The sequence below is a fragment of the Perissodus microlepis genome, chromosome 1 (assembly GCF_051167445.1).
Source record: "Perissodus microlepis isolate ML-2025 ecotype Zambia chromosome 1, ASM5116744v1, whole genome shotgun sequence".
Lineage (NCBI taxonomy): Eukaryota > Metazoa > Chordata > Actinopteri > Cichliformes > Cichlidae > Perissodus > Perissodus microlepis.
In genome coordinates this window covers 34,032,525-34,054,497 of record NC_140461.1, presented here as the reverse complement: position 1 = coordinate 34,054,497, position 21,973 = coordinate 34,032,525, and the positions used below count along the sequence as shown (strand labels likewise).

The following is a 21,973-nucleotide window of genomic DNA, read 5'->3' as shown; positions in this document are numbered from 1 at the left end:
ATAGTTGATTTGATAGGACAGCTCCAAATCATATGGGTCAATATGTGCCCACCCCAGTCTGACATCTCCAGCATTCAGGAGACTGTATGAGGTTCACCCTGTACAATCTGTGTGGTGACCAGTAAATTCGGTGTAATAATTTGAATTGGATTAGTCTAGTTCTAAGTTCCCTGGACATCTTTTTACTATTCTGCAAAATTACAGTCCATTCCTGGTCTGTAAAAACCACACCAAGGTCAGCTTCCCGAGCTAACCGTAGGGCGGGTAGCCCTTTACTCATGCCCTTAACAAGCACTGAGTAATATTTAGAGACTTCACGAAGATTTTTTTTGATGTAGCTGAGATAGTCAATAGTTGGAGGTGGTGTGGAGACCAAAGGTTTTGAGCAATAAATGCTAGAGCTGCAAATACCTCCAAAACTGACTCTGTGGCAACTGAAACTGTGCTTTAAGGTCATTGAAGGACTTGAGAATTCTCCCCTGATTACAGGTCTCCAAGAACAAGTATCCTTCTCTTGACCCACAGTCTCCAAAGAAATGGAGACTTATTAATGCAGAGTTTGGGATTGAGCCATATGGAGGCCTCAGTATGAAGGTGGGAGTTAAAATTTAACGGCAAGGCCACCTTCTTCCAGACCGTCTGCAGGAATGAAAGAATGGGGTTGGTTTGTATATCTGATGAGAGCTTGGTGGTTAAAATGTGCATCGGAGGGAGTGGTGAGCACAAGGTACTCTCAAGACTAAACCATGGGGGGGCTTGTTCTGGAGAGAGAGCCCAGTGAACCATGTGTCTCAGACTGAATGCATAATGGTAAAACAGTAAATTTGGGACCCCCAGGCCACCCAACTCCACTGGTTGCTGTAGCTTTTTAAGCTTTATTCTAGGGCTTCTGTTATTCCATATGAATTGGTTGCATAACTTGTCAAATTGATGCAAATATTTTGATGGGATTTTTAGCGGGAGTGTTCTCTACCAGAAAGTTTTAATCGAACATACAATTATTGCCGAATGGGTCTTCACCAAAATTCAGCTCAGAGTCAAGATCGTATTTGGATTTTAATTCTCATTAGTCTGTGTACTATAGCGAGCCTATGACAAGGAAACGTATTACTTTCTTTCTGTACTTCACACATTAAAATAACCTGTGAATAGTGATGGACTGTGATCTGGATAAGTATTTGATGGCCCCCTCTAAAGTTGTGATTTTTTTTGGCAGTTTGTGACTTAAAAGCACATTGGTTAACACTGTTGCCCCCAGACAAGTAGGGGGAAGGTTCCTGCTTGGGTGGGGGTCTTCCACTCTTGGTATCTTCACTCATAGGTATGTTTGGTTGTCTGCCTCACTGTATTAGCCCTATGTTGGACTGGCAACCTACACATTTCAGCTGTGTCATCTCACTTGACCAAAGTTTAACTAATAAACTGCTGCACACAAACAGAACTTGTTGCTGAAGCAGGAGAAAAAAAAACTATTTAAAGAAAAAACTGTTAGCTTCATTTATGTTATGTCTGCTTTCTTGCTGGTGTGTAACGTACTAAACACAGAGCAACATTAAACTCAGCAGACTCTGCGTTGTCACAGATACCACAGCATCCCTAGTTACAGCCCTGACCTCACATAAACTTCTCCCCTGAGAGCGGAGCACAAATCTAGAAGCTTTTAATTTAGTTTGAACTGTCACAGTTAATCTTTGGATAAGTGGTTATGATCATTGACTCATTAAAGCTCACTGTCACAGTATTTTAAATGAAAAGGAAAGTAATCATGTTTGTTTTTCAGAATCAGATCTACGTGCCTCCCAAAGACCAGTCGACGTGCTGCGGAATCTGTAAGAATATTTCCTGCATCTATGAGCATGAGAATGGAACAACAGGTCTCTATAAGGTAGGAAAAGATGTTCAGCAACATTTTGCATCCAAATAAAAAACTATTTTAACATACACACTATATTGTGGTGAACTGAGGGATCTTAACAACAAAGGACCCACACAGAGGTTGAGTCTGTTATTCCACCCCACTTTATTGAACAGTTCCCCGTGCTACACTGTGCTCGCACATGAACTCACTCATGGTGTAACATGTCTTTCTATCAAAACAACATCTATCAGTGAACAGGAACGGTCATATGAATTACTTAGCCATAACAAATGCAAATACACAGTTTAATTGTCTTGAATGGGAACACAACCCGAGGCATGATGGGAGATAACTAGCTGCTCCCAACATGCCACAATATTATATACACAGTCTTTTACATTATTCTTCAGTCTTGATGTGTACTTGTGTAACACTTTGGTCTGCTGGTGGGAACTGAGTTGAAGTTAGCAAAGCTAGCTTATTAGCTAGCTAGCATATTATGTAGTTTTTTTGTTTAACCTCAGCAACACAATCATGATAAAGTTTAACACAATATTTATTATTGTATATTTTTTCTTATCTTTGAAATTGATTACTGTTAGTTTAATTAGTCGATGGTGATTTGACAGTTATAGTCAAGTTGGCCTTAGTCCTAACTTTGTCCAGCTTTGATTTAAAAATGATCTCAGGCGGACTCACACAAAGTAAGAAGGCTGATCATACGTCACCAATCTCTTTCCCATTTTGTTGTAAGTCAAATTAAGTTGCTCACTGTAGTTCAGTTGCTGATGTTGTCAATGCTTTTCAGCCGGGAGGATCCTGGGTATCAAACTGCATGAAGTTTGACTGCACAGACACTGTGGCTGGGCCCACACTCATCTCCTACTCCTTCAGCTGCCCTCCCTTCAATGAAACAGAGTGTGTAAAGGTCAGCATGCAGCGCACACACACGCGCGCACACACACAACACACATTCAAAGAGACATCTCTTTCTTCAAAGAGATAAAAGATACTGACTGATTATAATTTGTCAACATATACTTTGGAAGGGAAATCTTGCAGTTTTAATACACACATGTTCTGTAGAGATCTTTTTTTTTTTCATCAAAAACATTTTGCTGTGTGATAATGATGTAAAAAGGTGATTCTCAAACCAGACAGCCAGGCTGATCCATATTAAATTTAAGTTTAAGCAGGCTCACAGTAATTATAACTACTGCAAGACTGCAAGATGACATATTTCTATAGAATAATGGTAGCTCACTTAAAAAGTTTGATTAACAAATCCATGGCATGTTCAGTAGTTACACAAAAGTTTAGCTGAAGAATATCAAAGTTCAGAATCTGTTCTGGCCAAACTGTGGAGGAAAAATACATTTTTCTGTGTTTGTGTTAACGTTGTGACTCTCGTCTGCACTCAGATCGGTGGAACTGTTGTAAGTTACATGGATGGATGCTGCAAGACGTGTGAGTATCTAATGAGAGCATCACAGCAGCAGTTGTGTAGTTAGCGTAGAGCTGTAGCCTGCAGCTGACACTGAAGAGCGCCTTCATCTGCCGCTCAACATGTTTCCGACATGTTTGCCCTTCAGTTTGCTCGTTTCAGTCTAAAATCCTCAGTCACATTGTCTGAATTGGCTCACGTCTGGATCCCAGCTGCTGTTTTCCGTTACATTTGTCTTCTGTTTATTTACATTAGAAAACTGTCAGTATGCTTTTCAGTGAACTCTGTGTCATCAGTGCAAATAATGACAGACTTGCTCTAAAATGCCAAATGATTAAAGCTCTTGTCACTGAAAAGCAACTGAAGACATACAAGTGGGTTTATGGTTTATGTGCTGCAGCTTACCATCGTGTACCAATCCCACCAGGTACTGGATTCCCTCTCTTCCCTTTCCCTGTTAGCCCCCTGACTCCCACAGTTAACACAAACTGTGAAAGAGGTACCAAACAACAAGGCTTACCAGTGCCATTGTTGATATTCAACAATGTACTCCCTCTAAGAAAAAAAACAGAACACACACAGGAAACCCCAAAGTCTGACTGACACCTACTCCCCTCTGCAGAAAAGTCCTCTCATCTGTTGTCTCACTCCAAGTCCATGTGGAAAAAAACATCATTGATGTAGCTTCCTCTTTGCTTTCTACCTCACTTGGCTTTAGAAATATGCTGTCTAATTGTCTAGTCTAATTGGTTTACATGAAAAATGACATCACACTTGAGAGGACAGAACCCCCCCCCCCCCCCCCCACCTTTTTTTCCCCCTTGATCCCATGTGTACATGTACACAACAAATAAACTTTTTCCCCATTTAGCACTGTTTGGGCAGTGCATTGTTGATTGCCAACAATGTACTGTTGGTAGTGGCCCAGTAGTCGGGCTTAGATATCTGCATGTGTCACTAGATAGTGAAGTGGGATGATGCTGGGAGTGCTGCGGGTCTTTTTTTCATTGAACTGCTGAAGATTTGCATGCTGCTGCACTATAGCTGCAGCCCTCCAAAGGGAGCTGTGTGGGAAACAGAATCTTCTGTGTGTGGCATTTCATCCTTTTAGTAGTATCATCTGTGCAAACAAAAAAGCAGTAATTCATTTTAGGGTGGCAGGATTAGGGGTACAAAATATTTGGTTTTACAATAAAATCTTAAAATAAACAATAAAATGAGTTCAATTGAGTTATCTATGTAAGTTTACAGAGAGTAGCTTCAAACAAACTAACACACATTTAGTCCAGATCAATGACACAACAGCTTAATAACACAGGCGACAGTCAAAGCGGTAGAGAAAGTGTCCTGAGATTCATTCTGAGAAAACTAAATGGCACTCATAACATCTTAATTTAATGCTATGTGTGTTGATGGCAGATTTCATGTTTTGTTCGTGTTTCTGTCTTTGTTGTATTTGTTTAAACATAAGTTTATTTTGTTTCTAGTCGAAGCTAATTTATGTTGAGAATAAATGCATGACAGATTTTATCCTTCCAGCAGTTTTGAATGTTTATGCTGAGTCTCATTGATCATTTCTCCCTGAGTGGAAAGTTTTCTCATTAATGCTTTTAGCTGCAAAGTTCTTATACACACATCCTCGGTTTTATTCCTTTCAGGTTATGTATGGCTAAACTACTTCTGCATGATCAACAGCTTCTGAGCTTCTCAGGGCTCTTGATCTCCTTCCTTCCTCTGTCCTCATCCTCCCTATTCCTGGTGTTTGTTCACATCCTTATTATCTCATGAGTATTTTTTTACCTTCATTCCAATGAATTCCTCCTGGCTTGTTGTGTGAACAGGCAAAGAAGACGGAAAGTCATGTCAGAAGGTGACAGTGAGGATGACCATCAGGAAGAATGACTGCCGCAGCAACAGACCGGTAAACACTCATGTCTGACTTTCTGTGGTTGCAGCTTGTTATTAGCATCCTATTTTAACCTTGCATTTCTTGCAGTGTGTGTAGAGTTTTTGTTCATGCAAGTGCAGCAATGCCATTGGCTAGCTCAAAGTATTCTGGAAGCTGTGGTGGTCATGATTTCTCCAGGAGATTATTTGATGTGCACCATCTGAACAGTTAACACCAAATTTTTTGAAGCCATCAACAGGAGTTATTTCAATTTTCAGTATTTGGTGTTTATAGTTTTTGATATTGCTCATGTTTAAGCTTAACATGGCTGCCTCTCCCTCCCAAAGTTTATTTGTGCATTTATTTGATGGCCTTCTGTCTGCTCCTTCTACATGAAAGACATCTGCCCTTCCATTTTCAGGTGAACATCGTGTCGTGCGATGGAAAGTGTCCTTCTGCCAGCATCTACAACTATAACATCAATACGTACGCTCGCTTCTGCAAGTGCTGCAGAGAGACTGGGCTGCAGCGGCGCTCTGTGCAGCTTTACTGCAGCAGCAACTCAACCTGGGTCAGCTACACTATCCAGGAGCCCACTGACTGCTCATGCCAGTGGTCCTAAACATAGTGCATCCCCACACTCACATGCAAATACAAACACACATACACTGTGTGTTCAGAGCTACATGATTTAAACTCACAAGATACAGAAGAATAAATGTCAGCTGTGTTATTTTAGGATGTTGGGCAAGATGGATACTGAGCTATGATTAGCAGGTTCAGCATGATTTATGGAGATTGTATAAGTGGCTATGTTGGTAGTAAATGATCACAGAAGTCGTTTTGATGCCTCTGCTGGCAGGGAGGTGGTAACTGCAGGACAGACAAGCAGGTCTCCTTCCTTAGCCGGTAGCTGCAAAGCACACGAGCTGGAAGGAAGGAAGCACCTTCAATCTCAAAACATTTTTTTCTTGTTACTATTCATTAAATTATCAAGTTGAACTAAAAGAAATGTTATGAGCACTGACTCATATTACTATAATCATTCATCTTGTTTAAACTGTCTGTTAAAAATCCCTTTCTAATCTGCTTTCAGTTTAAGTAAAGGAGGACAGCCTTTTTCTAAACAAAAATAGGTTTGTTGCTGTTGTGTTGTTTCCATTGCATGTGTTGTCAGACTGACAAAGATGTTTTCTTGATTTGCTTCTTTCTTTTGTTGCAGTGAATTGAGCTCTTCTGGCCAATAAATACTCCCTATTAAAAAGTCAATCAATGGCAGGTCTCTAAAAGCACTGATTTTAACTTATTGAAGTTTGTAAAGGATATAACCTTTTTCCTAGCCTGTGGTTGGTAGTAGCTTTAGTTAAAATTATGCTTTTGTGTGTAATTTCAGACCAAGGCATTTGTGGACCAAGGCATTTAGAAATGTAAAAACCCATTCCATCGATTCATTCATCCATTCATTTTCTGCTGTTTATCAGTGCCCAAGTCAAGTATTTCTAGGGCAAAAGTTTTAAATGTGAGGATTTCCATCATTAATTAGATACTCAGTCTATGCAATATGAGAATATTATAAAAAAAAAAAACACGTCACAACCTTAGAGCTCGAGGTATTTTCATCACTTTTGTTTGTCCAGCAATTCAAAAACCTAACAAGAAATCTAAGCAAATGATCCACTGAGAAACTAAAATGAGTAAATATTTGCCTTGTGACTCCTTTAAATAATGTTTCTCTCATTTGCCAAAGGATTTTTCCCTTACACTATCGTGATGATTTCCTAATTATTTCTAGACTTTCCCCCCCAACGTGTCTAAAAGTTGTGCAATAGATCACTACTGAAAGTAAGAGCCCACATTTCCTCACCAAGACAAATAGTTTCCTGTATTAATTATTTGAGGATGCTGATAATTGTGTGACTTATTACATGGTGAATAAAGAAGAGTAACAAGCCTGATGCAGTTGCTAACTTGACTGGTTTGCATTACAGTTTTTAATATTTTAAATATTGAATTGTATTTTCTATGGCATTCAAACTTGGCCATCACTTGTAGTAGAAGCACATCAGAAAGGCTCTTTTTTCTATTTACAGCATTGTTTAATGCAGCAGTACTGGCAGTTCTTCCCAGGCCTGCCCAGGAGTCAGTTCTTAAAACCAAAATCACTTACGTCCTTTTAACGTAAGTGGTTATTTCACAGATACACAAATGTGCTAATGTAATGAGAAGCTGGTACCTTTAAAATTATGCTGTGCAGGGTGAAACTTTCTGCTTTTGTGTCTGTACTGCCACCTCCCCACCAGTCTAGAGAGAAGAACGTGTTCAGTGAGGGGAAAGGTCTTTTCTGAGCTTGTCCTGTCTTAGCGTGCTTGTGATGACTGGAAGTAGTGGCGTTTAAAGAAGTGGGAATGTGTATAATCGGGAAATAAGAACATGTCCTCAGCTCAGTGCAATCCGTCACCATTATCAGATTCATATTTTACCCATAATTTCTCATGCTGTGCCTTCTTTTTTGTAAATAATTAAAATTACTAGCTTCATAATAATTTGCAATATGAACTGTTTAGATATTTGACTTATAGAAAGATAACAATAAACTGTATATTCAGTGAAGTGAAATATATTCAATCAACATTAGTGAGGTGTATTAACCGATCTAAATCCAGCTGTATGTGGAGCACTTTATTTATTTATTGGAGTTTGATAGGTCACAGCTGTTCCAGTGAAATGGACAAGAACAATAAGAGATGCTTTCGGCCCATTTGAAGAACAAGCCTACTCAACTGAATCCCAGACTTTCATTTGATTTTACTCCAATTACATAGTGAAAGCGGTGAAAATGTTAGGAGATGTGTTTTGTGGACTAAATTTTTAACGTGTTTCCCACAGAGTCACCTGGATGTTCAAGTTAAAGAGGATTTGTATCATACAAATGTACATTTGCATTTTCATTAAAGGTGTCCTTTGAAAAGAAACATTGCTCTGATTATTTTCTAACCAGATGCCGTGCAGAAGAGCTGATTTTATTCTTGTCCTGCCCTGTAGTGGCCAAAGGCCAACAAATGTAGCCTCATCAGGTCCAGGGTGGCTCTATTAAGAGTGATAGTGACCTGTGAATGAGACAAAATATGATCTGGGATAACAGAGGATATGGTAAATGGCCTGTATTTGTATAGCGCTTTACTAGTCCCTAAGGAACCCAAAGCGCTTTACACATTCAGTCATCCACACACTGGTGATGGCAAGCTACATTGTAGCCACAACGACCGAGACTGTCCGGGGCTTGAACCGGCAACCTCCCGGTTAGAAGACGAACTGCCAACTCTTGAGCCACGATCGCCCCAGGATAAAGAGACATCACCAAATGAATTGGTCCACAGTCATAACTGACCTGATTTTAGTGAGCCACACTTCTCGCGTAAGGATCTGAGAAGGGCACATAGTGATCATCTGACGAGACCTGCAGTGACGCAGCTGCTGACGACTGCCGACGTCCAGCTGGCTGGATGGCAGCTGAAAATAGTCACTGACATCACCAAACATGTAACTGATAAGCAGTGCCGAGCTGGTATCTGCAGCACTAAATAGTGCTGACTGAGTGTGCTTTCTGGAAAGTATCTGAACTTAACTTGGTTTCAGAGGTAGTGTTCAGCTTGCTATTGCCAGATTTCTGGATGAAGTCCCATTCTGTTTTTTCTTTTATTCTCAGCAACACACCAGCCAACAGTTCATCTGTAGAGATGTTAAAGAAAAGTACTTGTCTGGCCTTCAGCTTATAACAAATAAATTATAGCAAATGCTGATTTAGTGATGATGTAGAGCATACTACATTATGTTGTGCACAGTAGGGGCATAAATACATAGAAGATCTGAGGGGCTGCTATCACTTTCTCAACAATATCTTTATTTTTTTTATTGTGCAGTTGTGTTTCCTTTAAACTTTAAATCCTCTAAGGTTAACAGTATTAAGTGAGTCGTATCCCCAAAAAAAGAGAATCACTGTTTGTTTGCGAAGAGTTTCCTGTGGATGCAGCGCTTAGCTTATATGTGCATTACTTTAACTTAAACGTCTGTTAGCACAAGAAAGCTTGAAGTAAATGAACTAAAACAAAAAGTTTATTAATAGTTTACTCTAAATTGTTAAATTGCCAAATTCATAATTTACTGTTATTTACTGCCTTTAAATGTTGAGTTTTCTCAGCTACAAAAAGCTTGAACTATTTTTAAAAATAGTAATTATGTATGAAGAGCATACAGAAAATAGTAAACACTAACACAGTAGATTACGTGTCATCCACATGGCCACAGAGATACCTATGAGTGCTCATCATATTGTTCCCAGCTCTGCACCAAGGTGCTCAGCAGAGCCCCAGTCAGTGAAAAATGCATTGTGCGATCAGGCGTACAGTGACTGTCAGCTTGACAAGCTCAAAGCAGCTGCAGAAACACACATAGCATTAGTGTGTGTCTGCGGCTGTGTATACTTATTTTACTTAAAGTACGGTGATCTCGTGATTTGCCTATTGTTTCATGTGCACTAATAGAAAGTCCCTGTAATGTAAAACATTTTTGGGTGGAGACTTGGTTTTAGGTTACAGTGAGTCCCCATTGATAGAAATGTGATCTCTCTCTCCAAGTGTGTGTATGTGGGTGTGTATTCATAACTTTGTGTGGACCAAAAATTGGAAGTGTCCATCACTAACAGCAGCAAAAACAGGTTAGTGAGAATAACATCAGGCATGGTGTAGTACATGTACAGTTTGCATTTGAGTATTATATCATATTAACTGCAGTTTCTGATCCATTTCGCTTGCTTTGATTATTGCTGAGATTTTTCTATATTCTACTGATTAATTTGGGATATTCAGCTGATCAGACAGAAGGGTATATATAATCTTTTAAAAATTTACTAACTAAAATGTAAGCTGTATTCACTTCAGATGAAATACTTATGTGTAACAAGTGCTGATACTTTCAAAAACATGTAAAAACCCCATGTAAGACTTGGAATCGGAACACATTGAAAAACTTTTTAAAATTCCTGAATTTTCTTCTAAATTGTTTTAGGCTACTCCCTCATTATGTTCTTATGTTTTCACTAACGCTCTGCTGGACCTTCCTCATGTCTCTCTGTTGTGCTGTTTTCCAGTGCACAAGCTGAATCCTGAACACGAGCACGTACTGTGGATTATAGTAATCTGATGCGCTTTATCGTATACAGTGACTAAAGCGATCTCACTGAGAATTCCTTGGAATGTGATGCAAGTGTTCTGTATCCATGCTCCAAAGATTGTGACACATGAAGCTTCAGCTCTGACAGAGCTGAGTTAAGTTCTTGGTAACATTATTTATTCACCAAATAATATCAGGAGGGGCATATTGCACATAACATGAAACAAACTTATAGCTGGCTGATTGTGTATAATGAAAGGGTGTTGATTTTCTTTTATTTATTTCTTTTCTTTTAAACTGTAAATAAAAGAACAGATTTTGACTTTGACATGTTGGTTAGCCCATTCATTCCTTACTGGTTGAGGCCAAAAGCTCATAAAATACATCAGCGCTATGAATATTTAGTGCTTCTTTTAATCCTGCGCCTTTGCACGGAGAGCAGCTTTGCTCTAGTTTACATCCAGCCCAGGGGTTGCTTACCTCAAACATCCCCACGACAGAGCTGCTGATCACGAGGCCAGATATCAGCGATGTCTGGGCCCAGAGGGGGAGTGGGGGGCTGGACATTTGTCCCCTCTTCAGGAAGTGGCTGGATGGCTTTGTCACAACGGGAACAACAGATAGAGAGAGCAGGTTGAACCGCTTTGACCTTTAACCTCTGAGATAAACAAAGACAGAAGAAGAAGAGCTGATGTGTTCTCGTGACTAAAGCACATGACGAGTGGAAGAGTTACAGTTTGTGTGAATGATTTCTTCTTTTCAGTAAGATATCACTATTTTACCAATCTGTTGGTGCCTTGTGTTTTATATCAGCTTATAAGTGACAATAACACTACACTGTTGACACCTGCGCACATAACATTATATCCACCACAGGGCCTGTTATGTATTTGTAAATGATTACTAAATGTTACTATGATATTGTCACAAATGTTTAATTGCTGATCATTTAAACTTTAAACTTTATCATTTCCATAGCATTAAATATTGCTGTGTAGTTAAAGCTACTGGCCTTCCATAGATCTACACAAAATGTCCTTTAGTGTTAGTAATGCACGTGTTGCAGCAACAGTGCAACCCTCATCACTCACTATGCAGTGTTAGCGCCTTAACCCAAACCACAGTCCTTTCCTAACCAGCTAGTGATAGTGAAAGTAAAACTAAGCAGTAATTAGGAAACCTGACCACATTTTGCAACATGTTAATTATCTAAATAATATTAATGGATTTATTTACCAACTATGAACCTGTTAGTAAGCACAATTCATTATTGTTTCATTGCTCCTGAACAGTGACATAGTTCGGTAAAACAACAATTAACTAAAGTTTAACTATAACTTTACTATTTATTACCAAAGATGAAATACCTGCACAGACAACCTGAGTTGTCTTGGTATTAAAAGTCAGCCTCAACTAGCTAAAATCTTCCTAACAACTGGTTAAACATGCACATTTCTCTCATTTCCTCTTAATAGTGGTGAAAAATAACTCAGTGTGTTTCACAACGCAGGGGAATACCACGCAGACTTTCTGGAAAAATTATGTGCTTAAAAAACTTGTTTAAAAACTTTCTTGTGCGTTAAATGTTTAAAAACATCATTCCTTTTCCTCACAGATTCAGTGAGCAGTGAGAAGTTGAACGTGAGTAAGTGGAGCTGGAGATCAGATGAGATGCAGCAGCTGCTGCTGCACGTTAACTTGCAGCCAGTGTCACTCACTGTCCCTGCAATGGTCAATTACTGTATGCACCCCACTCAGAATACTTATAGCAATTATGACACAACATCTACAGTATTTACGGTGCCTGTGGGAGGGCCTATGTTTACACGAAGAATAACGCACTGATATGGTATTTATGAGCAAGTAGAACATTTCTGAGAACTGATTTTACAAGACTGTGACACACCAGACTCTATTTTATGTAGTGATGTGCTCACAAGGGCACACAGACAAGTCCGTCCCCTGAGTGTAACTGTTTTGCAATAGTGCAATAGAAATTTGCTCATGACATTATTGGTTATGATTTTAAACTGACTTTGTATCCTGCTAAACGTATTTCTAGGATTCTCCTAACACCACCATGAGGCTGTCTTAAGGATGCCTTCAGGTGAAGACATCCTTAAGACATAGAATGAGCATGTTTAACTAATCTGCCGTGCTTCTCTGCGGTGGGTTACTCACCGCCTATTAGAGCATTTAGTCACACCAGTCTCAGAGGTCAGCCACCACAGCACTCAACAGGAAATAGTCATTCGTAGTCACAGTAGTACCTTCACTCAGCTTGTCCCGAGAGTGAAGCCATGCACCTGTCAAACTCCACCTCCGCTCCTCCGTCACATCAGTGTAGCACTCAGCAGCTTCCTTTAGGAGAGCTGCACTCACTGTTTGCTCAGTTTTCCACAGGTGCAAACAAAAGAGACTTCTATGGCTTCTTCAAGACTGAAAATGATTATCCAATGTGCCTCAAGCACATTGGACAATCATTATCAGAGCTATGAATCACTACGAAGACTTCTGAACAGATATATTTTGTCAAAATTTAATCATGGAAAGAATCATGTGAGCATCCAAACTAGTTCATGCATTGATTATGTCTAGGCTGGTCTATTGTAAACCAATATTTTGAGATCACTCTAAAAAATTCACGAAAAGCCTTTAGTTGATCCAGAATGCTGCAGTGAGAGGGACAGGGACTAGAAACAGAGAGCATATTTCTCCCATATTATCTTCCCAACATTGGCTCCCTGTAGAGTTGAATTTGAAAGGCTATTTCTCACATACAACATCTTAAATAATCCGGCCCCATCATATCTTAAAGACCTAACAAAACCTTATTATCCTAACACCTACTCTCTGCAGGCTTAGTAGAATGGAAGGCAGAGAGAGATCTTCAGTTATCAGAAATCTCTATTATGGAACCAGCTCCCAGTCTGGATTCAGACACACACCCTTTCTACTTTAAGATTAGGTTTAAAACTTTCCTTTTTGATGAAGCTTATAGTTAGGGCTGGATCAGGTAACCCTGAATCTTTCCTTGTTCATGCATCATGGGAAGCCTCCGAGCCTGCTGGAGACTTCCTATGATGCACTGAGCATTTCTTTTCACCCTTTTCACTCTCTGTGTGTTTATACACAACTGTCACATTTAATCATTAGTAATCCATCCTTTCTCTCACAGTGTGTCTTTTGTCTTGTCTCTGTCTTTCTCCCCTCACCCCAAACAGGAGAAAAGGGAGTTTTTCCTTTCCACTGTTGCCAAGTGCTTGCTCATAGGGGATTGTCAGACTGGTGGGGTTTCTCTGTATTGTTGTAGGGTCTTTACTTTACAATCTAAAGGCGACTGTTGTTGTAAATTGATGTGACATAAAGAAAATTGAATTGAGCTGAATTTAATTATGAAAGAATTTTGTTTTCTTTTCCAAATATGTCCTAGTCTGTTAAATGTTGATGCTCTCTTTTTGATTTATTTTTGCAACTTACAGAAATGATAACCAGAACTTGCATTGATATCTCCTTTGACTGCTGAAGGTTCTGGGACCATAGAAATGAGCATTTCCGATTGTAAATGCCTCACTCCAGTCAGTTAAACAGAAATAAGACCAAATAAAAAAATGAAGGTTAGAGCAGGATAAAAAGCCGGCTGTCATAAAGTCGAGATTCTGTACAAATGTAGCACAAATTTGAGTTTTGTGCAAAGTAATGTATATTTCCATCCAGTATTGTCCAACTCTCTGTTTGCATCAGAGAACAGGAAAAGGGTGCAATGTGATGTCTGCCCGTCCATTTTCTGCTGCTTGGTTCACACAGGTCCTGATGCCTTTATCAGCTGTCACAGGGCAAGAAGCAGGGTACACCCAGGACAGGTCTGTCACAGGACTAACACAGATAGACAGAAAACCATCCACACTCCCATTTATACTATAATCTGGTAAAAGCAAGTCTTTTATTCACTATGTTCACTTAGCCATTTGTCACATTTTGCTTTATTGGCAAAAAGTGTGTTAAAGTGTGTTTGTGCAAGTGCATAAAGTGAAAGTGTGATAGCTCTTCAGCTTTGCCTGCCATATGCTTGACAGCTTGACATGACTCAATTTCCCCTAACTATGCTGATGTACGGATGATTTCAGAGGCTGTTTGGTGACAACTGCTTTCTTTGAAGGTCTACGTGACCTTCAGGGATCTGAAGCTGTTGCGTCTCCCCTCCACTGAAAAGAAAGAGAGAAGGAGGGAAACCTCTCAGAAGCCAGACGACAATCATTTTGCTGTTAACAGGAGTTGTAAAACTGCTATGTGTATCTGTGGGTTTCCCTCGGGCTCCATCTGGAATCCACATCCGGGTTTGGCAGGCCGTTGTGCGTGTCCCAACTTGTCCCATCAGATTGAGGTCTCATGGTTTCCTTGTTTGAGCTTTGATGGCAATGCTGACGACAAGTGTAGATTTACCATTTGTTTGTTTTTCATTTGGAAGAAAAAACAACAGCCACAACAAACAAAACTGTTAGGATGGTGTGCTGATTTAAGCAGTGTTTTTCTTTTCTTTTCTTTTTTTTATTTTCATGGCTACTAGACTAAGCAACTACATGCACTGCTGACGATGTCACACTTTACACGAATAAAGAAAATATAGTTTAGTTTTCCTAGTTTTGTTTTGTAGTTTTATAAGTATGCATATAGTCATCACATTTTGTAACACAAAATAAATTAAAAAACTGGAAATCAACTCCAGCAGCAGTATGTCACTGAACACAACTTATATTATATAGTAAAAACTGATGGGGCATGAGCTCCCAGTGTGATAACAAGGGTACGTATGAAGGTGAGACATCCAGTATAACAGCCAGCAGATGAACATAAAGAGCATGGAAAATCCAGATTGAAGATGGAAAAACATGGAAAAACAGCCTGCTAGGAAATGGCTCAATTATTCCATGGAAGCTCATCAGATAGTACTGATGAAATAACACTTACTTAATCGATTAAATATTAACTGGTTAATTATTAATTATTTTACAGAAAATAAACAATTAAGGCAAACACATTTTTACACATACATTTCTTAAATTTGCTAGTTTCCCATTTTTAAACTTACTTCAGACTTTGAAGTAAGTTGTGAGCCAGATAGCAAAAGGCTAACAATACATTTAGTTATGCTCCACATTTTTTTTTTTAAATACAGTTTAGCGAAAGAAATTTAACAAAAATTGTGTTTATGATTTAGGATGTAAGACTCTTTAAGGTTAATATTCTGGTTGAATTTGTCCAAATTTAACAAAATGCAAATGATCAAATTATTGAAAAAAACTTGAGAGAGCATTACAACAGTTACAAATTATAATGTTTAATGGAGGAAATCTGTTTGTAAATGTTACATGAAAAAAAGAACATCACATTTCCCCCCCAACATTTTGAAATCTTCATAACAAAGATAAAACCTCAATTTCCACTCAAGCATCACAATCTAAAGCCAAAATCCACATTTTTGTTCAGCATGATGTTTTTAATGCCAATAAAGAAGGTCTACATTTTGATACCAGGCTCTTCTGCATCAAAATACTTAACACCGTGGAGTTAGTAGTGGTGGTGTAGTTAGTTAATTATATTTCATGTAATGTTACATGTTCACATCAGCATGCCTCCCACACATCCAGTGTTAGAAGAAGTGTATAGCTGATGGCGTAAGACTGGACAAAGTAATGAGGAGTATTTTTCCCAGGCATCAAACTCATACATGCGTGATGGGGATTTTGAGAAATTTGGGAGGAGTTCTGCAAGAAAGCATTCACCGCAAATCAGCACAGAAACACAGAAACACCAAAATATCAGATGAGTATCACATAGTCAAAGATGAGTCACTTTGTTTCTATCTGACTACACAAAGGGCTTGTTCAATAAAAATTTCTACTATCTGATGATACAAACAGAAATTCCATGCAAAGTGAGTGGATTGTCTTAACTGTTTGTATACTTGCATGTATTTGTGCACGAATAGCCAGTCTAAGTATGAGTCTGTATAATGAGTATAATGAGTAATGAGTGTGTGAGAAGTTATCTAGCAATGTAAATTTTTGTTTGTTTATTTTTTAGTCCATGGCTTTACATGTTCACATTGCTGCCAAATATTCAGCCTCTCCCATCTTCAAAGCTCGGTACTAACTAGTTTCTGCTTGGCTCTGACCAGGCATCTGTTTGGCGGCTTGCTTAGATGTTAAATCTTTCAGGCACAGTCCCAGCTGCATAGCATCAGATCATAGCCTTACTCATAAGCTTCAATATCTATCTATCTATCTATATGCACTTTTTCTCCATCTGCAGTGGAACACAGTAAATCAGTTTTCATGTTAGCGATTTGCTCACACCATTTCTAGCGTAAATAAGTCCAGTACATTTAGTACAAAGCTACCTTATAACATAAAGATATAAATCTGAAAAGTTGCCAACACTCTGCTGACTCAGTACCTGCAGAGTTCCAAACCTCCTCAGGCATTACAGTTTTTCTCCATTGGTTTGGCTCATTTCTTGAAACCGAAATTACATTGTCAAAATAACATGGACAAACCTCCAAACCTCTTGGCAAATGTTCACAACAGAATGGCATTTCTCATTCATTTTATCAAATGGCAAATGCCTTAATACATGTCTCAATTGTCTCAGTGCATTTTTGCAAATGATTAAGTACAAGTAGCCTACAGTTATACAGTTAGCCCACATTTAGCACATTTTCCAAATGAATAGATCTTGTAGATCTAAACTGATTAGTTGATTCTCAGTCTAATGATCATTCCCTCCAAAACATGTCAGCATGATTTCATTGTATAAGTACTTGCATGCACAACTGTCTGTTCAATTGTCAAAATTGGTCAAGAACATAATACCATGAATACCATATATGAATTTCTTTGAATATTTTATAAATTGATGACAGTCATTGACAGTCAGGTGAAACTAGACTAACGAAGGGGGAGTGTCACACACAGGTGTGTTCCATGATTGTGTGCTGCCAAACACAGATATATAGCGCTTGACCAGAGCCAGTCCGATCTCTGAACATGGATAGACAAGGCCAAGCAAACGGACGTTCTTCCTTAAGGAAGAGGAAGAAGAAGGAGGAGCAGGAGCAGGAGCAGGAGCAGGAGGAGGACTGAGAATGCGTGGTGGAGGAATAGGGGGAAGAGGCCGAGGAGCGCGAAGACACTGTGCTGTCCCGAATGAAATTTGGGCCACAATTATAGACCATGTCATAAACCATGGCCTCACAATGGCAGAGGCAGGTCGTCGAGTGCAGCTTAATGTGCCTCGCTCTACAGTCTCCTCCATCATCCAAACCTTTCGCAGGGAAAACAGGTATGTACTCTATGTAATCTATGATGGAATTATATGTTGTATAGGACAGGGCACTGTGCGTGAGGCAAAAAATGAATAACTTACTGTAGAGATTTTGTGTGCATCTGCCTACAGTAGTAGGTCTATACTAGCAGGTGGAGAGGACTAGTGGAATGTTTTGATACTAAATATGACAAGAAATATATTGAACAAATTACTGTAAACTATGGAATTACATAATTTATACAGTTTAGAGTAGTATTCCAGTCACTGTGCAATGTTGCATTAGGATTGTGGTGAAGTTACTGTGAGTAAAACAATAATACAATTACACTGGTAACTTACTGTATTCTGTTCTTTGTGTAGGATTGGACGACAACCTCGCGTGGGTGGCAGAGGAAAACTGCTCAATGAACAACAGGAAAGAGAGATTTGTAACATGGTGATGGCAAATAATGCCATCACATTGAGACAGATCCGTGATGCCATCCTTCAGGACGATCATATATTCCAGAATATAAACACAATAAGCATCTCCACAATAGACCGGGTTTTGAAGACGCATCAGATGACAATGAAAGAAATCTACAGGGTAACATTTGAGAGGAACTCTGACAGAGTGAAGGAGCTGCGCTACCAGTATGTAAAAGTAAGTCAGTTACTGGTTGTCTCTCATTATAACCTTACCTGTAATCACAGTAAGCAGTAGTTCACTTATTTGGTTTCAATACCTCCTTTACCTGATTTCAGAATCAGTATTTGCTTCATCTGACTTCAACAATTTCAACAGAAAACTGCAGTTTACTGTATGATACAATTCTCTTTATAATCCTTATTTTGTCTCCCAATCAAATCTATCTAATACTGTAGGTTTTACTGTAACATCTCAGTAAGTCATCAGTATTTCCCACTCCCCTTTCTATCAAATACCCCTGCAGTACTTCCTCATAGGCCTATCACTAGTTTAGAACCACTGGAGTAGTGGCCTGTAGTATATTGAACCTGTGGGGGAGAACATGTAATTGTCTAACTGTAGTATATGACTCTTCTGTATGACTGATTTTATGTTCTTTACTCTATTTTTAAAGACTAATGGCATTGGAAGGACATGAGACCCCTCACATCCTGGTGTTCGTGGATGAAGCTGGCTTCAACCTGGCCAAGGGCCGAAGACGTGGCCGTAACATTATTGGCCACCGGGCCACAGTGGATGTCCCAGGTCAGCGAGGGGGCAATATAACTATGTGTGCTGCCATTTCTGAGAATGGTGTGGCCACTTTCATCCCCAGTCTTGGCCCATACAACACACACAAGCTCCTCATCTTCTTGGATCGCCTTTATACCGATTTTATCCCTGAAAATGAGAGAGGTCTCATAGGGCCTCACCTACCTATTTATGTAATTGTGTGGGACAATGTCAATTTCCACCATAGCCCACTCATTAGGGGCTGGTTTGCAACGCATCCAAGGATGGTCATGGGGTTCCTACATCCTTACTCTCCTTTCCTCAATCCGATAGAGGAGTTTTTCTCTGCTTGGAGGTGGAGAGTGTATGAGCATCATGCTCAGGATCAGCCGTTCCTGCTCCATGCTATGGACGCAGCGTGTGATGACATTACAGGAGATCAATGCAGGGGATGGTTGCGGCATGCACGCCGTTTCTTCCCTTGTTGCATCGCAAGAGAATGTATCTGCTGTGATGTGGACGAGAATCTGTGGCCAGACAGAAAACAGCGTGTAAATAATCAGGAGGGTGAAGACAGTGGACAAGAGCGGGAGAATGAGTACAGCGACCACTGAATAAGTCCTTGTATTTTGATTTTGTGTTTATACAATTTACTACTGTAATGTACATTTTCTTTTTACATATGTATGAAACTTTCTTTGCGTGTGAATAAAAAATGGTTATCATTTGCTTGGTAGTGTGAGTGCAATCTGTGATGTCAAACCTTGGAGGCTACTCTTTTCTGTTGTATACAGGGAGTGCAGAATTATTAGGCAAGTTGTATTTTTGAGGAATAATTTTATTATTGAACAACAACCATGTTCTCAATGAACCCAAAAAACTCATTAATATCAAAGCTGAATGTTTTTGGAAGTAGTTTTTAGTTTGTTTTTAGTTTTAGCTATTTTAGGGGGATATCTGTGTGTGCAGGTGACTATTACTGTGCATAATTATTAGGCAACTTAACAAAAAACAAATATATACCCATTTCAATTATTTATTTTTACCAGTGACACCAATATAACATCTACACATTCACAAATATACATTTCTGACATTCAAAAACAAAACAAAAACAAATCAGCGACCAATATAGCCACCTTTCTTTGCAAGGACACTCAAAAGCCTGCCATCCATGGATTCTGTCAGTGTTTTGATCTGTTCACCATCAATATTGCGTGCAGCAACAACCACAGCCTCCCAGACACTGTTCAGAGAGGTGTACTGTTTTCCCTCCTTGTAAATCTCACATTTGATGATGGACCACAGGTTCTCAATGGGGTTCAGATCAGGTGAACAAGGAGGCCATGTCATTAGTTTTTCTTCTTTTATACCCTTTCTTGCCAGCCACGCTGTGGAGTACTTGGACGCGTGTGATGGAGCATTGTCCTGCATGAAAATCACGTTTTTCTTGAAGGATGCAGACTTCTTCCTGTACCACTGCTTGAAGAAGGTGTCTTCCAGAAACTGGCAGTAGGACTGGGAGTTGAGCTTGACTCCATCCTCAACCCGAAAAGGCCCCACAAGCTCATCTTTGATGATACCAGCCCAAACCAGTACTCCACCTCCACCTTGCTGGCGTCTGAGTCGGACTGGAGCTCTCTGCCCTTTACCAATCCAGCCACGGGCCCATCCATCTGGCCCATCAAGACTCACTCTCATTTCATCAGTCCATAAAACCTTAGAAAAATCAGTCTTGAGATATTTCTTGGCCCAGTCTTGACGTTTCAGCTTGTGTGTCTTGTTCAGTGGTGGTCGTCTTTCAGCCTTTCTTACCTTGGCCATGTCTCTGAGTATTGCACACCTTGTGCTTTTGGGCACTCCAGTGATGTTGCAGCTCTGAAATATGGCCAAACTGGTGGCAAGTGGCCACTTGGCAGCTGCACGCTTGACTTTTCTCAGTTCATGGGCAGTTATTTTGCGCCTTGGTTTTTCCACACGCTTCTTGCGACCCTGTTGACTATTTTGAATGAAACGCCTGATTGTTCGATGATCACGCTTCAGAAGCTTTGCAATTTTGAGACTGCTGCATCCCTCTGCAAGATATCTCACTATTTTTGACTTTTCTGTGCCTGTCAAGTCCTTCTTTTGACCCATTTTGCCAAAGGAAAGGAAGTTGCCTAATAATTATGCACACCTGATATAGGGTGTTGATGTCATTAGACCACACCCCTTCTCATTACAGAGATGCACATCACCTAATATGCTTAATTGGTAGTAGGCTTTCGAGCCTATACAGCTTGGAGTAAGACAACATGCATGAAGAGGATGTGGACAAAATACTCATTTGCCTAATAATTCTGCACTCCCTGTATTGTTAGTCCTCTGCCATAGTGACAAAACATCTAAACATTTTGTATGGCAGTACTCACACAATGCCAAAGGGACGATGCATTTTGGGGGCACTGACTATTCAGATTGCATTGAATCATATCTGTTATTAACCTCTGTCTCTCTTCCACAGCATGTCTTTTATCCTGTATTCCTTCTCTCACCCCAACCGGTCGCAGCAGATGGCCCCGCCCCTCCCTGAGCCTGGTTCTGCCGGAGGTTTCTTCCTGTTAAAAGGGAGTTTTTCCTTCCCACTGTCGCCAAAGTGCTTGCTCATAGGGGGTCAGATGATTGTTGGGTTTTTCTCTGTATCTATGAAGCGCCTTGAGGCGACTTTTGTTGTGATTTGGCGCTATATAAATAAAATTGAATTGAATTGAATTGAATTGAATTAGAAAGAAATGTAGTTTTGACACATGAGTGAACTGTTTTAGGGGAGATATGAGCTTTTGCAGGTGGACCATGTTGTTGTGATCAACCATCCAGGTTTATTTTGACAAAAGCACCAAGAATGATGAGAATGTCCGATCTGTGTCGAGAAATGAGCCAAAGCTATTGAGAAGGATCTTTGCCATTTTGGAGACATGTTACATGGAGAAGAGATATGAGCTTTTGCAGGTGAGCTTTAGTGTTGTGCTAAACTGTAAGAGTGTTTTGCCAAATGATCTTAGAGTTTTGAGAATGTCATTTGTTTCAAGAAATGAGCCAAACCAATGGAGAAAAACTCACAAAACTGTG

The 21,973-nt window shown here is 39.7% G+C and overlaps 1 protein-coding gene across 1 annotated transcript in view; it reads left to right on the top strand.

The window, feature by feature from the left end:
- otog (otogelin) overlaps positions 1-8,139 on the top strand; it is a 59,000-nt gene extending 50,861 nt beyond the window's left edge. Inside the window, exons 48-52 of the mRNA XM_084924161.1 lie at positions 1,781-1,885; positions 2,667-2,786; positions 3,280-3,325; positions 5,144-5,223; positions 5,612-8,139. Of these exons, the coding sequence (XP_084780287.1) occupies positions 1,781-1,885; positions 2,667-2,786; positions 3,280-3,325; positions 5,144-5,223; positions 5,612-5,812 (552 nt within the window). The 3' untranslated portion in view covers positions 5,813-8,139. The remainder of the gene's footprint in view (positions 1-1,780; positions 1,886-2,666; positions 2,787-3,279; positions 3,326-5,143; positions 5,224-5,611) is intronic.
- Positions 8,140-21,973: the final 13,834 nt, after the last annotated feature.